This window comes from Macrobrachium nipponense, chromosome 36 (assembly GCF_015104395.2).
Source record: "Macrobrachium nipponense isolate FS-2020 chromosome 36, ASM1510439v2, whole genome shotgun sequence".
NCBI classification, from domain to species: Eukaryota; Metazoa; Arthropoda; class Malacostraca; order Decapoda; family Palaemonidae; genus Macrobrachium; species Macrobrachium nipponense.
The window spans coordinates 34,843,763-34,866,262 of NC_087220.1; the positions used below are offsets into that span (position 1 = coordinate 34,843,763).

General features: G+C 35.6%; 1 protein-coding gene across 1 annotated transcript in view; it reads right to left on the reverse strand.

Annotated features, from left to right (window-relative positions):
• Positions 1-22,500, reverse strand: part of LOC135203308 (zwei Ig domain protein zig-8-like) — a 586,654-nt gene that overhangs the window by 1,947 nt on the left and 562,207 nt on the right. Inside the window, exons 3-6 of the mRNA XM_064233059.1 lie at positions 7,242-7,452; positions 3,938-4,080; positions 2,160-2,328; positions 1,389-1,531 (exon numbers count right to left, since the gene is read on the reverse strand). Coding sequence (XP_064089129.1) covers positions 1,389-1,531; positions 2,160-2,328; positions 3,938-4,080; positions 7,242-7,452 — 666 coding nt within the window. The remainder of the gene's footprint in view (positions 1-1,388; positions 1,532-2,159; positions 2,329-3,937; positions 4,081-7,241; positions 7,453-22,500) is intronic.

Below are 22,500 nucleotides of genomic sequence, written 5' to 3' on the forward strand. Positions count from 1 at the left end.
ACTGGATAGTGGGCGAATTTACATAACCTAGACGGCATTTTTATATCTATTTTTATCTATTTCGGAAAGCAGGATTCATTTTCGACTTATTCCTCCCACGCATCGATTGGGTAAGGATGGACTCACTAGATGCACAGGGCTTTTTTCACCTTTGTTTCGCCTATGCTTAAACTGACTCAATGAAGGTTGCAATGCTTTTGTTGTACAATGCCTCCTTCACCATCAGATTCTCTATATATCACGCAGTGAATTGGTCATTAACATACACTGTGAAGTCTTCTATGTCGCCCTATTCCTCTCTCAGTATGGAATGTCACGATTTTACATATCAGGAGACCCACATTTCTTCTCTCTCACTTCATCACAATAACATTACGGCTTCATAAAGGCTAAAAGGCTAAAAGGCTAAAATGCCATAGGACCTTTTCTTTACTGCTTGTATTTTAAGCAAACTATTAAAATGACAAGTGCAGAACAGGAAAGGGAAATTCATAAGATGCACGAGTTCTTTCTCATAATAAAAAAAAAAAAAAACGAGATCACAGTCTTATTCCCATTGAAAAGGGATTAGAGGCGAATTTACGAAGCTACAAAGTCTATTTTTCACTTCTCTCTAAAAAAGCAAACGGAAGAGATAAAGGCTGAAATGGCACATTTGAAATTGATTCTCATCACTCTTACTCGACAAAACAACTAAAAGATTAGTCGATGAACTGACATCAATAGCAAAATAGTAATTGGCTCCTTTTCTCTTAAACAGACACTAAATGCTTCAGGATTGTCATGATAGGAATATAATCAAATTGAAGCTACTATGCAATAGCCGTGACTAACGAAACTGAAGGCTTAATCTTCATGTCCTAGTAACCGTTTTTTTTTTCAGACCTGGCCAAGTAAAGGACATGAAATTGGTCATATTGTTAGCCTATGTAGTTAGCAAGCTAAATATAAGCAAGCTTTAGAAGTTTAAAATTTTTCTGTCGATAATAACAAATGACGATAGAATTTTAAGAACGAAAAATGTTAATAAATAAATTAAAACCGGCAGATAACTCAACCAAGGTAGCAATTTCATAATGACATCCAAACAATCTGTGACTTACAGTACCTGAAAGTCACTGACCTAAGTAATGTGGATGGTGAAATGTAATGTTTACAGATGAATTATTAATGAGAGTTTACCTTCCCTAAGCTATGATGTCTAAAATGCATCGAAACGGTAACATTTCATCTGAATCACCTACAGAGTCGCTGAGCTAAGCAACGCGGTGGACGAAAGCAATGTTTAATAATGAATGATTACTGAGAGTTAACTCTCCCGGAAGCTGCGCTTTCCGGAATGCGGCCGCGACGACCAAATGTTACCTGAATCATTTGCAAACACTGACCTAAGTAACGTGGAAGGAGAAGTGTAGGAGTAACCTGGCGAACATCGTCACGAGCAGAACCACGACAGCCGGGCCAGACGTTCCTCCAGCCGCCCTCCCGATAACGACGGAGCCATTCGTCTGCATGGCTGCTGGAAATTCCCCTGCAATGGAAGAGGAAGCGTGAGGAAAGGCGAATGTGTTGGTAGCTATGAAAATGGGGTTAGGCCATCTGGTTTATGGCAGGGGAGTTATGGTATCTTATGTTATCGGAGTGTCCATATCACTCACTACCTATGGCAGCAGGAATATGACGCATCAGTTATGATAATAGATAAAACTACATAAGCACTTGTGAAACGTTTGCGCTGAAAAAAACCAAGTATAAAATCGTCTATCCATCTATCTATTGGCCACTTTTAGCAGTTGTACTATAACCACATTAACTTCTTAACTGTTCGATTTCCAAACATCGTTTTCGGATACATTCGTAACTTTAAGCTTTAAACCCCAATGAAGGAGAAATACAGAAATTTTAACTCCTCTGGTGGGGTTAACCTAACCCTGAACTGTTATGCATGGGTCCAAATCCTACACTGGAATTAAGAGCTTCCTCGGTACTAACTCCATTTGAAAAATATTTCCAAAAGAGTGAGGAAATCGAGAAGTATATAAATCCCGATGGTTATAGAAAATGTATATCATATATGTCTGCATATATATATATATATATATATATATATATATATATATATATATATATATATATATATATATACACATACTACATACCATTAAGGACATGAACTGTAACTCTGGTGGCATTGATGTTGGAGGGGGCACAGGTATACACTCCCGAATCTGACACACGGGCCGCCTGGATCAGCAGGTAACTGGTGGTGGTTGGACCTTTTTCGACAATCATGGACACACCTCCTCTGCTGCTGCTGTAGCTGATGTTCTGTGGTTACCAGAAAAAAGGAGATGAACCAACAGGAGAATTAAATATATAAATATGCTACTATAAATTTCGTTTGAGTAAAACCATCGCACTGCCGTCCTACTAACACTTTATGCTCAGAGATGAAATCGAGGGGTCGCAAAAGCCTTCATCATTTACAAATGAATTTAATATTATTATTTTTCCGGATAAAATCCCAGCTGCGTCTTCTTGCAGTTCTGTGGAAACTTAATTTAGTATATGATGTCCAAGCTTGGCTTGAGGGCTCATTTTAGGTATCAAGCTTATTTTCTCTAATTTTTCTGAATAATTTTCTTCATTTGTTTACCATCTCATCACTCAGTCTTTTTACTCTTCATCTTACTTTCTGTCAGAAGGTCATGGAGGAAAGAAAATTTATGAAATTAAATCAAATACTGTAGCGTGTTCGCTTTGCACCAAGAAGGGGATAGTTAGACTTGAAACTGGGCCTAAATCGTAAAAGAAAATCCTATGATGCTCTGCTGATGATAATGCTGATAATTCTAGTTAAAAAAATCCTAAAACAATGAAAACTACAGACGACCACCAGCCTCCTCCCACCCCTCCCCCTCCCCCTCCCCCACCCCCCCTCCCCCCATAAAAGAAGTTTTAACTCTTTCACTGCTCACCACCTTAGAGATTCAACAGTCAGAGAGTACCCATGAAAAGAGTTAACAACTATTGATAACTTCCTGGGATAAGTTATGAAAAACTAACAGACTAACAAAACCACATGGAAAGCAGAACACCTAGTTTGTGGAGATAAAAAATATAGAAATAAAAGAACTATGGCCACTGTAAATGGAAGTGTACCACTGTACATCACAATAATGTCGTCTCTTTATTCTGCTTTGAAACTAATTTGTACGTAGTGATTATGATTTCGTAAAATATATTCATTATCTGCATAATGGCAGTGATTAAACCTATCTGACATCACGTTAGGTTCTAAATTATAGGTTAGATGTTCGAATGCTAGTATCTTAAAATGAATAAATGTTGAATCAACACCATGATTGAAATTACCATAATAAAATGAACTGTCTACACAAGCCATAGCCACAAAGATTCATAAACAAACTCACAGGCAAAATCAAAACACACACACACACACATGTGCGCATACGCTCACACACACACACACACACACACACACATATATATATATATATATATAGTTATATATATATATACATATATATATATATATATATATAATATATATATATATATATATATATAAAATAAAGGGTTTTTTTTTGTCCACGAAGGAAAAAATGAAAAAACGAGTTGGCCGAGTACTTTCGGTCCTATTCGGACCCTTTACTGAGAGAGAGAGAGAGAGAGAGAGAGAGAGAGAGAGAGAGAGAGAGAGAGAGAGAGAGAGAACTGAAGATTTCCACCACCTAATCGTCTATTTACTTCGAAACTGAGAATGATATTCATGTATTAGTCCAATAAACTATTGAGACTATATGATAAATAATTCATGATTAAACAGGTATATTTGTATGTAGTTTTCCTACTTCATTAACTAGGAGTAAATGCAGATAAAGGCAATAAGAGTCAAGAACTCATCGATTCTTACCCTGTTCTTGTGGTACTTGTTGGTGTGGTACCAGAGTACAAATGCCGGTGGTTCTGGAAGGTCATGTAGGATACAGGTCAAGTTGATCATGCTGTCTCGTTGGACGTAGAGGTCAGGAGAGCCCAGGATCTCGCTTCGGGGCTCTGCCAAAAAAGGGAGAAATAGATAGTTCAATTTCTTGAGTAATACATCGGAGAGAGAATACAGCAATAATAACACAGGCATGCGACCAAAAAAATTGTTTGATGTTTGTTAGGTGGATCTGATCAATCTTTACCTCCTCATTCCAAAAATGACGACGGAATTGTCCTATCACGTACATTTTTATCGCAAAATCGATTATTGTTAACCTCTTATATTAGTTTGATTTTGCCTTACCATGTATGAATTTACCTATACATTTATGTACATTGCATCGTCATTTTTAAGAAAATCTTAAGTGATGGAGAAAAACTGTTTCCGTATTTCGAATTAGCACATCAGATATATATACAGTAATATATAATTATCAAAACAATTTTTAAAAAGTTTCATTTTGCAGGCCTGTGTAATCATTGATACTGAAGAGTGTTTTGAAGACCAGTGATACCGACGAGTGTTTTGAAGACCAGTCATGATATTAATAAAACAATTACAACACTCTGTATACCGTTGAAATTATATTAAACTTTCTCAACTTAGCGCATAAGTGTCTTCCCTTCAGTGGGTAAATTATAAGGCAGATGTCCGGAGTTCTTTTATTATCCCATCGCTTCGGTAGTCCATGCTGCCATTTACTAAGGGCGAATGGCACCAAAGGTACATACCTGGACCCTTTTACCATTGACCTTTAGTGAATAAAGAAACTTATATGCAAAGTTCAGAAGGCATAATAAGCTCACCAGCATACTGTTCCATTCTTTATAGCGAAGTTAGTTGTCGAAACTTCGAGAAGAGAGGTTGTACTTTACCACAAGTTATAAAGTATCTTTGCATATATTTTCCTCATTTACGTAAGCGGTAATACGTATTGTATGAAAGGAAGACATTATGTTTTGTTCTATTTTTGTTTAGTTAGGAAAAGTGTAATTTAGTTATTTCGTGTATTAGCTTGTAAGTATACGTGTAATAGCTTTAATTAGCGGCCGTCGGTTGTTTAGTTGGTCCAGTAGCTAGCCGGTCACCCGTGGCCATTAAAGTTAGTCTCGCTAGCGACATCAACCCATGTGAGGCTGTGCAGAAATGACTCACGGACCTCAGCCATAATTAAGACAACATCTCGGTGGTCTCCGAGAAGTCATTGGGGTTTACTAATCTGCATACCTGAATATTCTCATTTCCAAGTTCGTTTAGATAAAGTTCCTTAAGGAGATATGTAAATTTAGAATAAGGGTAATTTTCTTGTAGTGTTCTTTGAATGAGGATTACTAAGTGGAGACTGTGCTAAAATCCAGTCTATACTAATTCGTGCCAGATAACGAATTTGCCATTAATAACAACAGTAAGTGTGTGTTATTTGCATACTCATTCATATACACAACGCAATATAATGTTATACCTTGATTGTCGAATGAAAATGAATATAGAAATTGGGTGTTGTAGTGTAGTACTTAGGCTACGATGTGGTTACTACGTTTCAAGTCACCTTAGGCTATACGATCCCTTGTGATTTGGAATGCTCTTCTTATTTCGAAGTGAGTCGTAACATTTGCCTGCAAGAAGGTCTTTTCCAATAATAATAATAATAATAATTGGTGTTTTTAGGTATTTTCTTGGATACGGGTATTATGTATAATTAACTGCAAATGACCCTGACAGAGAAAACCGCTTTAAAGTCTGCCGCTCATTAACTTATTTCTTCACTCCTTTAGTAAGAGTATAAAAAAACGCCATATACCACGCGTCTTGTTAACAGCAAAAAAAAAAAAAAAAAAAAAAAAAAGACATGCTTTGAAATTGCCTTTTGACCTTTTCTTTTAGTCAGATTTCACTGGGATGTTAATTTCATCAGCCTCTTTATTAGCTTCAAAAGCAGGCGTTAATTGACGTCATGGGGCAGGCAGCGACATGACGTAATAATCAACAAGTAGCATTTCTAATTGGTATTCTTTTTTCGTTTTGCGTTTCGACCCCTCATGCCAAGGTATTACGCAAATGGATACCGTAACATATACACTAGCACGGGAGTACAAATGCGCTATATATATATATATATATATATATATATATATATATATATATATATATATATATATATATATATATATATATATATATATGTGTGTGTGTGTGTGTGGTGTGTGTGTGTGTGTGTGTGTGTGTGTGTAAATGTCTGTGGCAGTTTTTTTTTTTTACATTATTTATGTGTATAATTTAAACAATTACCTTTATCTAGAATTTGATCTGGTCACGTAAAAAATAATATGTTCTTTTTCATCAAATCCAAACATATTTCAAACATTCTACTGTGCACATAAGTAACTGGTATTAAAATTTATAATTATAATTATGAATATCAACTCATTTTCACATGTGAATGATTTTAAATTTCAAAAATAGAATAAAAAAAATCTGCATAAAACCAGTGACGTGTTGATCCTGATCGAGGTGAACGGAAAGTTCGATGCTATGCATCTAATCTCCTCTTCCAACAATATAGTTTATTCATTAAACAAATCTTATTTATCTCGTTAGTATTTCGTGTAGATTTACGAAGACAAGCATGTGCTAGTTTACAAACATGACTGCTTGTATATAAGTATTTCAAGTTTCCTATATGAATTAATCCTTTATGAAATAAAATTTATACAGTAGACTTTCAACTATTAAAATTGCTTTCTCTATATTCTGCTTTTGGTAATTCTATATACGCATAATGGCTATAAATTTTATACTTAAGATTTTTGTAATTAACAGGCTTTCAAGTATCACACACATACACACACACACGCACGCACACACACAAACACACGCACGTACACACACACACACACACACACACACACACACACACACACACACACACACACACACACACATATATATATATATATATATATATATATATATATATATATATATATATATATATATATATATATATATATATATATATGCTGTATATATGTACATATATTTATATAAGTATAAATAAATATATATATATATATATATATATATATATATATATGTATATATATATATATATATATATATATATATATATATATATATTTCATACTATATATATATATATACCCTTCCCTAAAAAAAAAAAAAAAAAAAAACCCAATTTCAGATGATCCGAAAGACAGAGAAAACTTACGCAACACTTTGAGATAAGTGGTGAAGGCCTTGATGGGCTTTGTGCTGATCTGGCACTCGTAAATGCCCTGATCTCGAGGCTGAACTGACTTGATCCTCAAAGTCCACTGGTTCGTCCCCTCCTGATGGAGGGCTTCGTAACGGAGGTCTGAAGTATAGGTGTAGCGGCCAACCGTCAGGATACGCAGGTCCCGGCCTCTGAGCCACGATACCTGTAAGAGGTAGGAAGAGATTGCTGTTTAACGAAGGGGAGCGAAATGTAGTATAATTTATAATGGAATCTCTCTCTCTCTCTCTCTCTCTCTCTCTCTCTCCTCATCTCTCTCTCTCTCTGTAACATTTACAAATCTGGGATAACATTAGATGTAGAAAGGATTATAAAGGTTAAATATTTCAAATACTTAGGAATGAAGATATCCAGAACAGGTTCTCTTGAATTGGAATTTAGTGAAAGACCTAAAAAGGCAAATCCAGCAATGGCAAGTTGAATAATATTTATAAATATAATAGATTGGAAGAGCTTTTGAAAGTAGGGATGATAAGAGTCCAGCGTGACACAATGATTATTTGTATTAAGAGAAATATGTTCATGGTTCGAATCTAAAAGTATTTCACTTGAACCATTATAAAAACAGAAGTGTTATCTAAATCTCAATTAAGGAAATAAAATGGTAGCCCAAAGAGATGACTGGGCAACTGCGTATGACCGTGGGTACGCGCAGACATAAAGTTCATTTTGCAGCAGCCTGGATGAGGAAAAAATGATCCTCATAATATCAAATACCTCTCCATTTTCCGTGTTCTTTCCCCTCGCCTAATGGATACTGTCTCTCCTAATTGCTGTGGCTGGCAAAAAGAGGCCTTCCCCCTCACTTGCTCCGTGTCCATAAATTATACAAAAGAACCGGGTGGAATGAGGGAAGGAATTTAAAACTCATTACTGGGGATCCGGGTATGAGGTGCTAGGGAACACAGGGGAAAAACGCACTCGGTAAGATATTAATTCCTATTTCCTCTTCCAGCTTCAGCCTGCAGATTATTGTGTCCAGATTGTGGATATGATTTCATTTCACATAAAGCCAGCCCTAACCACTCCTCTCTCTCTCCTCTCTCCTCCTCTCTCTCTCCTCTCAATCTCTCTTCTCCTCATCCTATCTCATCTCTCTCTCTCTCTCTCTCTCTCTCTCTCTCTCTCTCTCTCTCTCTATGGTTCTCGCTGCGGTACTTTTGACATGATCGAATCATATCAAAGGAGAGGAGTTACACTTTGCTTTGCTTTACTTTGCTTTGCTAATTATGGACATAATCTTATTTTGAGCAGAAATCTTTTCTTCCGGCTGGCTCTCTCATGGTTAATGATAAAAATACTAAAAACCAGTCAAGACGAGTGGCTATTATGGAGTGTATGGGAAGAAGGGCTAATAAACGTAGAAGAGGCCAGAAATATACAGACAGGAGAATGGCATACAGAACTGAGCAATGGCACAACAAACCAACGCACGGATAGTACATGAGACAGACTAGAGAACTGACCAGCGATGAGACATGGCAATGACTACAGAGGGAGAACTTAAGACGGAAACAGAAGGAATGCTACCTGCAGCATAAGATTAGGCCTTATGAACCAGGTATGTCCAAAGAACCATAGATGGGAATAACATCTCACCCATATGCAGGAAGTGTAATATAAAAAACGAGACCATAAACTATATAGCAATCGAATGATCGGCACTTGCACAGAACCAGTACTAAAAGAGGCATGATTCATAGATAAAGCTCTCCACGATCAAGCAAAGATCCTCTGTGACTATGGCATCAGAACAGACAGAGTGATACGTGACAATAGACCAGACGTCGTTGATTGACAAAATCAAGAAGAAAGTATCACTCATTGATGTCGCAATACCATGGGACACCAGAGTAGAGGAGAAAGAAAGAAAAAAGATTGATAAGTATCAAGACCTGAAAATAAGAATAAGAAGGATATGGGATATGCCAGTGGAAACTGCACCCATAATCATAGGAACACTAGGTACGATCCCAAGATCTCTGAAAAGGAACCTAGAAAACTAGATATCGAAGTAGTTCCAGGACTCATGCAGAAGAGTGTGCTCCTAGAAACAGAGCACATAATGAGAAAAGGGATGGACTCCTAAGGAGGCAGGATGCAACCCGGAACCCCACACTATAAAAACCACACAGTCGAATAGGATGACTGTGATAGAAAAAAAAAATAATAATAATAACTGCTTTCTGTATAATAAGCCTTTCTTTTGGACAACAGGTTCCAAACAGTCAGGTGTTCCTCATTAGTTACTGAAGACTATCATTAACTGGTAACCTAGTTCGTCATCACCATTAAACTCACAAACACTGGCCTAGCTATGGCAGAAACAATGATTAAATCAAACACTGCAATTGAAGTCTAGCTATAGTAGAGATAATCAGAAGGATAACTAACTGCCAGAACATTTCCGCATTGTTTATCGGTACTGAAGTCCCATGAGATAATTAAATTCAACAGCCCAATGTTATTCCCAGGAATTGTTCCTTCTTAAGACAATCGACACTAACGTTGACATTACTGCTGTTGTGGTGGATTCCACATGCTCGTGCATTGTCATGTATTTCGAAGCTGTCATATTCATCGCCGCTGAACTGGCCCCTCAGGGAATATATTTTTAAATAATAATGTTGATAATTTAAATTCTTAACTCTTTGCATTTGGAATTATAATCACTGTCATTCATACTTTTACGTCAATTGTCGAATTATAGCATGATTTTATGGGGATTAGTGTTTAAAATTTCATATCTGAATTTATGATGAATGAAATAATTTGCATCATTATTATTCAGATGATGGACCATATTCATATGGAACAAGCCCACAGGGGCTACTGACTTGAATTTTAAACTTCCAAAGACTATGGTGTTCATTAAGAAGTATGAAGAGGTAAATGTCAAATTAGAAAGAAGATATCTCACCTATTGAAAAAGAAAAAATAAGTTACCATCAAAAATAAAAATGTATGGAAATGTAAGAATAGTATTAGCGTAGTAATGGATTGCATTTTCCCTTGAAATTTTGACGTTCCAGTTGCACGACAGGGAGACTATTCCCCTTTCCAACGGTTTGAGGAATAAAGGAACTCTGGAACTGAAACGTTCTACATCGAGGCACATTCACTGCATACTGAGGCTGCTCTTCAGCGAATCTGGTTCCTCTCGGCAGGAAAAGAGGATCAGAGATCAATTGTGAATATGGAAGATCTCTCTTAAAATATATCTTATGAAAATTTGACAATCGATGGACAAGACAATCCAAGTCATAGCTGTTAATATTAGGAAACATAAACCTACCAACAAGATAAATCTCTGGCTGAAGCAGACATGCATGCCAGAGTATGCCGGAGAATAGTATTCTTTTAAAGGAAGGATGAATGAACTAAAGCAAGTTACACAGATTTCATCGCATAAACATGTGAGATCTTTCGTACAATACCTAACTTTCGTGAGGCATTTGCTGACACTTTCATGAGATGCTCCCCAAAAGCATTTTGTCCCAACCACCTGAAGGGGAGGATGACTTGGAAAATCTGTACGAGATCTGCTAATCAATAGTGTTTCCGTTTTACTGGAGTTCACCCTCAAAACCCACCGACTACATCATTCACTAACCAGCTCCATGTCCCGATTGAGGCTGAGGGCAGCTTCATTTCTCACAAATGGAGACTTTACTCTACCCAAAAGTGTTGCAGCATCTGCATGCTGAATAATCTATAGTTTTCCAGGCCAACAACCATATCGCTTGTATACACCAAACATAACAGTGGAGCAAAAGCACTACCCTGAACCCCAGACACAATAGATCTTGGTTCGCTGAAGATTCCATCAATATCAACTCGTTGTTGCCTACTTGTAAGGAAATCTTGGTGTAATCCTAAACATAACTACCCAATCTAAGATTCTGAAGTTTATGAGTAAGTGTCCTGTGATTTACTAAACCGAGGTCAGCACTTACATCTATTTGAATTACTTTACACTCAAAAACCCCTATCAAGGTTCTCTTGTAAATGTCACATGTCATTTCAAATCCAAAAGAGCATCGCAGTTACCCAACTGCTTCCTATATGCATATTGGCTGTCAGTAAACAATCCTTTAGATTCACCCAAATTATATTGTGGCCTAAAAATAATTTGTTCTGCAAACTTTGGAGAGGACAGGGAGAATAGAGGTTGGCCTGTAGTTACTCCTGTCTCCAAATATGTCATTCTTTGGAACAGGCACTGTATTGCTAAGCTTGTGCTCATCCGCAAAGTTACTACGTCGACATAAAGATCAATAGAATCTAGTAATCCTGGGATAGAAAAAAAAAACAAAGGGAAGAAACCATCGGGATCATCTCCACCCCAGCTATCAAGGTTACCATCCCTGAAGCCAAATGCAAATTTTGCACGAATAGGTTCAGGATGACAAGTATCAGGGAGAGGAACATCCTCAGCTGATTGCTTAGAACAGATTCAATAAGTAAAGTAAATAAATAATGGAAATAAATAGAAAATATAATAATAATAATAATAATAATAATAATAATAATAATAATAATAATAATAATAATAATAATAATAATAATAATAATAATACCACCCAATCGAATTGGAGGACTGTGATAGAAAAAAATAATAATAATAATGTCATTTGTCATTGTTATTTTAATCATCACTATCATCATCATTATTATCATTATTATTAATAGTAACAGTATGCTATGCAAATGGACAGTAGCTATAAAACTGGGTATATTCCATCTCCATCCACAGACAAATCGCAGTGAATGAACGTGTGTAAATTAAAAGGGAAGTAAAATACTCAGAGTCTATTGTCTACAAGAGCGCATCCTTTACCCAGGTAACGTGATATTAAACGTGATAAATGCCTTCAAATTGCCCCGCTTTGGGTCGTCAAGCATAACAAATGAAGCAGTGCTTGCTGCTGTATCAGCGCTTCGCGAAACGGCTGACATTTAACGAATGTAATTGCGAGGACGGAAATGAAAGTTATTTATGGAACAGATTCGTTCTCGCTAACGACAGCTGTTAAAAAGAATATCCCCGATTATATATTACTGGGCGGCGATAAAGACTTATCATCGGTGATGGAGGGAGCGTCATTTCACGCAGCGAAATTTCGGGGAAACGGATTATTTTTCACACTCCGGTGATTAGGGCGGCTCTCTTTGTCCGGCGACTCTAATAAAGCGAGATTATCCGCGGCGCTCGTCTGCGATACGGGGTCATAACGATACAAATTCATCGGGCGAATTAATAATAGGATGGGGGCATTAAAATAATACATATCATTACGCAGTCTCATTCTCACGCATTGCTGATACAATTCATAAAGGACCAGAAACTAATTTGTGCCTTTCCGAGACCCTGGTCCGAAATTATCGGAGAATGCAGGTGCCGGTAGGCGCGATCGGGCGACTTTGACACATTCGTCGGTCGATTCCTTTTCTGATTCAGCCTCTTTTATACAAGCAGTGTACAAAAGGAGGTTGTGACTGGAATACCTAATCTTTCTTAGACTTTATGGAAAAAAAGTCCGCTCAAAACAAGAAATTAGGAATAGACTGAGAGAGGGAAACGGTGTCTCAGATTTCCCAGAATCTGCGATTGGATGGCACGAATTTGCAACAGCTCGATCGAATGGGTGAAGTTGCGAGGCGTGCAAGTATATATATATATATATATATATATATATAATATATATATATATATATATATATATATATATATATATATATATATGTACATGAATAACTTGATCACGAAATATATAAAACGTGATGCTATGTATAAATAAAGGTAATACCACAAAGGAAAATGAAAAGAAGAGAAGGGACGAAATCTTTCGGCCTTAACGACCCTTTACTTATTTAAGGCAAGTAAAGGGTAGTTAAGACCGAAAGTTATCGGCAGTTCTCGTCTTTTTATTTTCCTCCATTGCATTACTTTTACATACACACACACACACACACACATATATTATATATATATATATATATATATATTATATATATATATATATTATATATATATAGATAGATATATATATGTATATATATAATATATATATTATATATATAATATATATATATATATATATATATATATATATATATATATATATATATCTATATATATATATATATATATATTATATATATATATATATAGTATATATATATATATATATATATATATTTATATATATTCTATACTGAGATTAGGAAATACGGTAAAAATTATAAACTGAGATACACAGAGCTTACGAATTCTTATTATATGGTATTTTCATGATCGGTTACTATTTTGTACTTATATGGAATGTTTTAATCTAGACTTATTCCAAGAAATTGCTTTCTTGCTTACCATAAATAATCTTGTACCATCCATAGAATTCACAACGGAAGATGAAGAAAATAATTCTGTACCGTTTTTAGATGTCTTAGTTATTAGAAATAACACTAATTTTCTTTTAAAGTATATATGAAACCCCGAATAACTTGTCATATATTAAATTTTCTCTAACCATGTTAATGGTTAGAGTAATGATGTATCTCAGAGCTCTTAGAATTTGAAGTCCTGAATTTTTAGAAAATGAGTTTAAAATTACTGATGAAATAGGATATTCATTATGTTACCCTCCATATTTTAGGAAACTTTGTGAACATAAAGTAAAAAAGAAATATTGCAATCCAACCAGTATTAACAAAGAACTTAACAATATTCTCTGCTTACCATTTTTTCCTAATTTCATTCCTGGTAAGCCCATTTTAAAAACTATTGGTATTAACTTAGAATTTGAATATAATAATATTTTGAGAAGTAAACTAATTCAAAATAACCTGCCAAAATTTAACAATATTATATACAATATTCCTTGCAGAGAATATAATAGGATTTATATTGGTCAAACTTCGAAAGGAATAAAAATGCGATCCCCACAGCCCAAATATACCACTTCAAGATGCTTAACGAATAATGGCATTGTGGATCATTGGCATAAGACAGACCATGCCATTAACTGGAATCAGGCATCAATAATCCACACGGTTAATGATCAAAGGAAAAGGAATGTGTTGGAGTCCATATTTATTGAAGCCACACCAACGAAAAATATAAATCTCCAACCTGGATTACCTCTTGATCCTCTTTCCACGTCTTTGTTTTGCTTAAAGAACACACTGCTAAGATTAACAACAAACTGTAACCCCTCCCTACTTTTGTATAAATAAGTCTTGTCAACTCTTCTGGGTTCAGTGTGAACTGAGAATGTAGAAATAAACTACGAAAGTACTTCTTCAAAGACCTAGTTTTACTCACCTTCTACACTGTATTTCGGGATATATGTGTGTGTATGCATATATATATATATATATATATATATATATATATATATATATATATATAATATATATATATGAGGTTAAGAGGTCATTCAAGCTTAATTAATAAACCACCAGTCATATATATAGTTATACCTACGTCCTAACATATACACACACACGCACACACACACACACACACACACACACACATATATATATATATATATATATATTATATATATATATATATTTATATATCACGTATATGTATGTATGTGTGCGTGTGTATGGATGCGACACGGAAGGGGATCAAAGGGAACTAAATATTTTGGTTCATGTAAAAGTTCAGGCCAGGAAATATTAAATCACTTCCAGCATCGCCTATTGATAGTAATTGCTTTAATAGCCTTTAACCCCATCAGAACTTGATGGCTTCGATTAAGTGAAGAGCTTCTAATATCTATCCATGTACTGTACATATATATCACCTTTCAGTGTACTGTGTAAATATAATCCATTCTTTTCAACTGGTATCAGTTTGTGAACAATTGTTTCACACAATTGCTGCAAGGCGAACTTTTAAAAGGTTTCACGCGGCCATACATGCACAAACTTGCACTTACAGCAATCATACGTTCTCTCTCTCTCTCTCTCTCTCTCTCTCTCTCTCTCTCTCTCTCTCTCTATATATATATATATATATATATATATATATATATATATATATATATATATATATATATATATATATGTGTGTGTGTGTGTGTGTGTGTATAAAAGTGATAAATAAGCACATAGAATCCGTAAATAATCTTAATTATGGCAGATGTACCCTAAACAGAAAACGACCATTGTAGTCCTGGCCCTTTTGTACAGACCCATATGCATTTTTTTGTGCCGTAAACTTTTCAACTGATGTGAGTAGTATGACCCTTAACCTTTATTCCTCATTCGGTCAGACATCTGGTTAGCTGGGCATAACTCCAGTACAAGCCTATTTAAATATGGCGTCTGTTAGTCATACTAAAAACCATGACTTTTTTCGTTAATGGGCTACAGATGTAAATTATGCTTCTACATGGGGATTCTCAATGGCGAGGAATCCATTTCTGACCTTAGCTTTAGAGCTTGAATAGTGATTAACCCACAAACCCAAGATAGTAACTACTGGCCAACGCAGTTTCTTAACCCATTCTAAAAGTCTTCAGGTATAAGAATTGATCCTTTCAGGGTGTAATTTGTGTGTAAAAGTGTATTAGTGTGTGTGGATTTTTAAATATACATATTTTTTTATCATTTATTTTGTTACGCTGTATGGCCATTGGGCTTTGGCGCTTGACTTTGCGCAGTAAATTTCATAAATTAGTCTGGAATACACGGATTTTATTTTTGGAATTACTATGGCAGTTTGAAAGATATTTGGGGTTTGTTAGGACGGGTAATACCATCTACATTGAATTTTGAAGACTTTTAATACAGAATGTTGATACACAACTACAAATGAAGTATTGACAAGAGAAATTCACCTCCTTCTACGTTTTTATGGATAGATGTATCTATGAGTTTAATCTACAGAAATGCCTTATATTTGGAGCGAGGAAGACACTTCATGCAATGAGTAATAAAATATCAACACACTTTTTTACAATTTACAATACAAGGTTAACTGAACTCCAAATGAAACTTTTTTTACGTGACATATCACTGTGCAAAAAGAATTATAACTTATTTTTGTTGCAATCAGTAGCAAATTAGGTAAACTCGATTCAGTATCTGTTTTAGTATAAAGACAGTTCATTATTAATCGTTGCCATTATCAGATGTACATACCTCATTGCTTTTACAATCACTACTGTCTTTGTAGCAATATGTTCTATAAAACACGCTTCATGCAATGAGTAATATAATATCCACACACTTATTTGCAAAAAGGAAACTTTTTATGTGACATATCATGGTGAAAAGAACATTGTAATTCATTTCTGTTTCAATCAATAGCAAATATGGTATAATCAATCAGTATCTGTCTTAGGATAAGCACAGCTCATTATAAATCGTTGCCATCATCAGATGCACATGCTTCACTCTTTTTACAGTCACTACTGTCTTTGTGGCAGTATGTTACACAGGAAACACTGCAGCTTTGCAACGGCAACGTTTTGTTTCACATTTGCTAGTGCACTGGCAAGTAACTACCTTGTTATCTGGAAGTGTCCTTAGGAATTTCATCGCTAAGAGATGGACGCTTTGTCTTTCCCACCCGAACTGTTCTGTTTCACATTCATTGGTTGTGCTTTAGATGAGTGTTAGGGCATTGCGTAACACAAAGAACCCACGGTATAAGTGCCCATGAATAGTACTTGATGTTGGAGTCAGCATTTCCAGTCTTTTAAATGCTGGTGACATATAGATCTGATGATGTAGCTCATCAAAAGTTGATGCTGCAGTCTTTGATCTTGCCCTTGCCCATGATCTTACTAAGAATCTTTCAGTCATATGTAGATCCTCATCAGACAATACATCAGTCTCCGCAAAGTTCGCAAGTAGTTTAGTAGGACTGCTCGCTAATGCTGCATGTTTGGTACCAATTCGGCTCATGGAGTCATCACCAGTGAGCACATGAGCCTTAAATAATGAAAGACATAGTGTCCTACCAAGTTTTTGGGAAATGATGTGAAGTGGGAACATACGTCTTCTATCACCAATCCCAAACTGAACCCACGGTTCTTGGAGGCCAATGTCAATGAAAAGATGCACTTAACGCAGAATTAGAGCAATACTGTGTGTGTCATTTGAAATTATCACAGCACGTTGACACCCTCTACTGATATTCCATTCAATGTGTAGGATGATGCGGTAGTCAGCCTCTTCTTGCCAAATAGACAGCTCTGGAATATCGGAAACGTTACTGTTCCTTACCAGTTTAGCTAAAATCAATTCACCATCTCTTACCATACCACTGATTACCACATGTTGTATGTCTCGTGACACCATCTTACTGACCAGCTCTTGTAGTTGCTCCTTGTTCTTTCCAAAGGCCCACCACTTGTCTAATATTGATCAAATCAACCACCCCAGATTTACCTCCTCTTCTGATACGCTCACCTTCTTTGATGGAAAATTCATTATAGCTGTCAAAAATTATGTGAATGAGCTCTGAGTTGCAGGCATTTTTTGTAGATGTCAAGACATCATGAATAATTTCACCAATGCTTGTGAAATGTGTAAGATCCCTGTATTGACGAATCTGACACATAAAATCCAGCAAAACATGGATCTTCATTGGTGGCTGCCAGGTGAACTGGTTGTAGTGCTCTGTTGTCAGGTGTTGTTCAAGTTCAGCCACAAGCTGAGATTTGCCTGTTTTTGTGGTGAAGTCGCCATCAAACAAACGAGAGACAGGGAGGAGATCATACTTCATAATCTCTGAAACTGGCATACCCCTCTCTTTGACAATTTCCATAGTCCTAAGTGCATGTGCAATTTCCTTAGCCACAACAGCATATTTGGGAGATGTGACCAAGCTTTGGACACTGGCTTTTAAGTTGAGTTTAGGTAGATTGACTTTAGAAATTGTGGCACTCGGCTTTTTAGATTTTAATATAAATCTCTCCTGTATGTATGCCTGATATTGTTTCTGACCATTTTTCAAAGAACTGAGGAGTTGTTCCTGTACCATGGGATTAACAATCTCTTTGGTGACAATGCTGTGCAATGGAACAACAACCTTGACATCATAGGGTTTCTCTCTTTGAAGAACAAAGTCAAGTAACTTTGATACATTGATATCAAACTCCACCCCTTTATGACCATATAGCTCATGATGGACACCACTTGCCTCTAAATGCATCATGACCCCTGCATTTGTGAGATAATTAAGGAGGATAGAGATTCCTATGATTTCATGAAAGACAAGCTCAAACTCGGCCACTATGGACGCATCACCTGAACTACTGACAATGACATGCCCACCTAGGCCTTTCTCAGAACTATTAATGGACTGCTCCAGCTTCATATCAGGTTTGACTGCACAAAACTTGCCACTTTCCGTGTCCTTGACCACAAACTTTCCCATCATGAAGTGTTTGAATAACAAGAGCCATATCTTCAGTAGTTGATGCAATCAAAAGCTCTCAATATCTTCAGCGATTATCTGATTGCAGCAACATGTAGTAACCAGTTCCCATTACGGTCAGCAGTAATTAGTTGTTTTATGACACGTACAATGGACTGAAATATATGCAAATAACTACAGAGACCTGATCTGGCTTCACATTCTGCTGTAACCTTCAAGTACCTCTCTTGCAGCTTGCTAGCCTTAGCAGTCGCAATGTTAAATTCTGCCGTAGAATTAGACTTTCTAGCAAGAGAACTCTTGAGGTTGGCAAGTGACTGCAATAATGAGCTGGGTGTTTCAACTGAGTTCTGAGCAAAGAAAGCTTTCCATTTGAGAGAGTCAATAATTTCCGAGACTATCAGCTGACCTTTGAGTGGACGAACATAGTGTGAACCTGATAGGACATATTGGAGGACTTTATTCCCAAAAATTTCACACTCAATTATCCTGTGCCTATCAAAAATAGTCCAGCACAACGCATGAGAATTTTGGAGTTGCAAAACATACCCATCATGGGAAATATGTCATTGAAAGCATTTGGGTCATGCATCACAATATCTCCAACTGTATGGAAAACACCTTCATCACAGAACAGTGGTAAAATAGTCTGGCCCAATTGGTGTCGCATACTCTGAAAGTTGATGAGTGCTTTGTGAACTGTAGCATATTCAGTGACAGGTTGTGGAATCACTGGGAGAAATCTAACCCTCATAACAGGAACTTTAGACTCAGGTATGAGAGCACGTACACCACCCCTAGTTGGTAGCTCTCCTACGACTGCTGCAGAATGTGGCAAGCCCCAGCGAACAAGAGTGATGAAAAATTGAACTTTTTCAGACTCTCTGGCTGCACACTCAACTTTGTTATGATCTATGTTGCAGTTTCCCCACATTAAAAATTCAGTTGGTAGACTGGGTCTGTGAATAGGCTTATGGTAAATGGGTACATTCTGGCATGGTAATTTCAACCTTTGGAGATTTCTGGCTCTTTTCAATTCATTGCAACTTGTACTTTGACCAACCATCACCTGTAATAGATTCTTTTGTTTGCCTTCATGGAGATGGTAAGTGAGAATCTGGAATAGACAGTGAAGTTGGGTTAGCTGATTTGTAGCACCTCTGGGACTATCACAATCATCGTTAGCATCAGATTCACCTTCCATTTCCATTTCCTGATCATCAAGTATCACAATTGGATGGTCATCAAACATGCTAGCTTTTGGAATACTAAATAAGGCTGAAAAGAATGTCATCAAACCATCTGGTATTGTTGTAGCCTCCCAAGAGTTTTTCAGTTCTTCAACATCACAAAACTTATCCCCAAGACCAAAGTTAACCTGTTGTAAAATCCCTCTCACTATGCATTGAAGGATATTCTGGCTCTTAATCTTGAATACACCAACTCAGAAGCATTGAGGCGAGGATTCTGTGCAAACTGTATTTTATTACCATAGTGGCCCATGAGCAGTTGCTTTACATCCCTGTTTTGTAGTGTGTGCTATGACTCCCCTTCTTTAACGTACCTATATAAACTGTGATGTCTCTCACGGTAAACACATATCCTTTCTGAAGAAGGGGATCAATATGGTCTAATGCCTTTGAAAAAAAGAGATTTCTTTTGAACTTACACAGGAATTTTCTCGGCACAGGGAAATGGATTTAGTGAACATTTATATTTTATGATGTAATTTTTTATGCAGCAGTGCTTGTGAGATATTAAGTCTGCTGCAAAAACTACCTCTGCAGATGACAAATCCGAGACTCTATCAAACATTTTATCTTGGAAATGCTGTGCTGCCTGCAAGAAACATTTCTGCCCTATCCCTTTCACAAATACGAAATTTTTCTTGGAATTTTTCCCCTTAAATCTTGATCTAGCACAACCACACACACACATGGCAAAAAATCATGTTGAACTTTACTGCTGGCCTTACTCCTAGCAGGTGTGCCACTACGAAGTGACTTTGATATACTCTCAGGTTTCTCAGTGTTGAGGTCAGCTACTTCATAGAGCGATTTCTGATTAGTGGCCTCTAGTGATCGTGATTTAGCAATTGATTCAAGTGTTTTTTTTTTTCATCGTATATGACTTATAGCACTTTGAAAGATGATATACAAATGATTTAGATTGGCTCTCTGCCACAATTTTGAGCCTTTTGCACACTTTCTCATCCTGTCTGAAAGGAAAGTCCTGATATGACATTATGACAGAATACATTTTTTCACATCAAATTATTTTGTGATGGTTGGCAGTTGTATGCCTTCTATCAATAGACAGCTATCACCTGCATCTGAGAACATGTCAAATGCTCTCATATGAATATATATACTATATATGTATATGTATGTATGTTATGTATATATATATATATATATATATATATATATATATATATATATTATATATAAATATAATATATTTATATAAATATTATATATAGATATATATATATATATATATATTAAAATATATATCTATATATATATATATATATATATATATATATGATATATATATATATATTCTATATACTATATAATATATATATATAGATATATTTGATATGTATATATATATATATATATATATATATATATATATAATATATCTATATATATATCAAATATATATATCTATATATATATATAAATTTTATATATATATAATATATATATATATATATATCGATATAATATATATATATATATATATATATTATATATATATATATATTATATATATACCTATATATTATATATATATATATATCTTCATAAACACATGAATAGCTCTCTGAATTTTCTCATGACACTGCTAAGAAAACCGACCCTGTAAATATATAAATAATTCTATACATTTGATTTCTGGGTTAATGGCATCACTAACTCCAAAGGTAAGGTTAGAAATCGATTCCTGACCATCGAAAACCGTTATATGGAAGTATGATTTACTAAAAATAGTACATTTTTCGTATGACAAGCAGACGTCATACTTAAACGGGCTTGTCCTGGAGTTATGCCCAATTAGCCAGATGTCTGACCGAATGAGGGATAAAGATGAAGGGTCATGCTACTCACGGCAATTGAAATATTTAGGGCACAAAAAAATTCATAATGGTCTGTATTGTTTTTTTTTTTCTTCTTCTTCTTTTTTTACAGCTCAACCCAGACGGCCAGACCCTGTTAGTTGATGGTTCGACTTGGGTGATACCGGTAATTGTTTAATCGCCTTGAGACCCAACTAATGTTATTGGCTTGTATTGGGGGAACAGGCTCGTCTAGTACTTCAGTTTTTTGTTTAACTCTCGTAAAGAAGCTTCATTCCTTGATTTGATACACAAGTCTTTCACAGGTATGAGAGAGAGAGAGAGAGAGAGAGAGAGAGAGGAGAGAGAGAGAGAGAGAGATTACAATGTATAGAAGTGAATCTATTTAATAAAAATACAGTGAGGAGTTCATTTTGTCTAATGCCAAAAGCAAAATGTTTTACCGCATTCCAATAACGAAATTTTCCATGACGATAAATCATTGCATTTCGTGTTGGCAGTAACTTTTGTTATCTAAAACCTGGTAAAACAACATTTATAACATGACGGCGGTGTCAGTAATATATTACATTTTCCATCAAACACAAAGCTCTTTCAACAATAATCCTATCAATGTTTGAAACATGTGTTCGTCGAGAAAAAAAACTTTCGTTTGCCTTTTATATAACACCAAAACATTGTGTAAAAAAATGATGGAATAT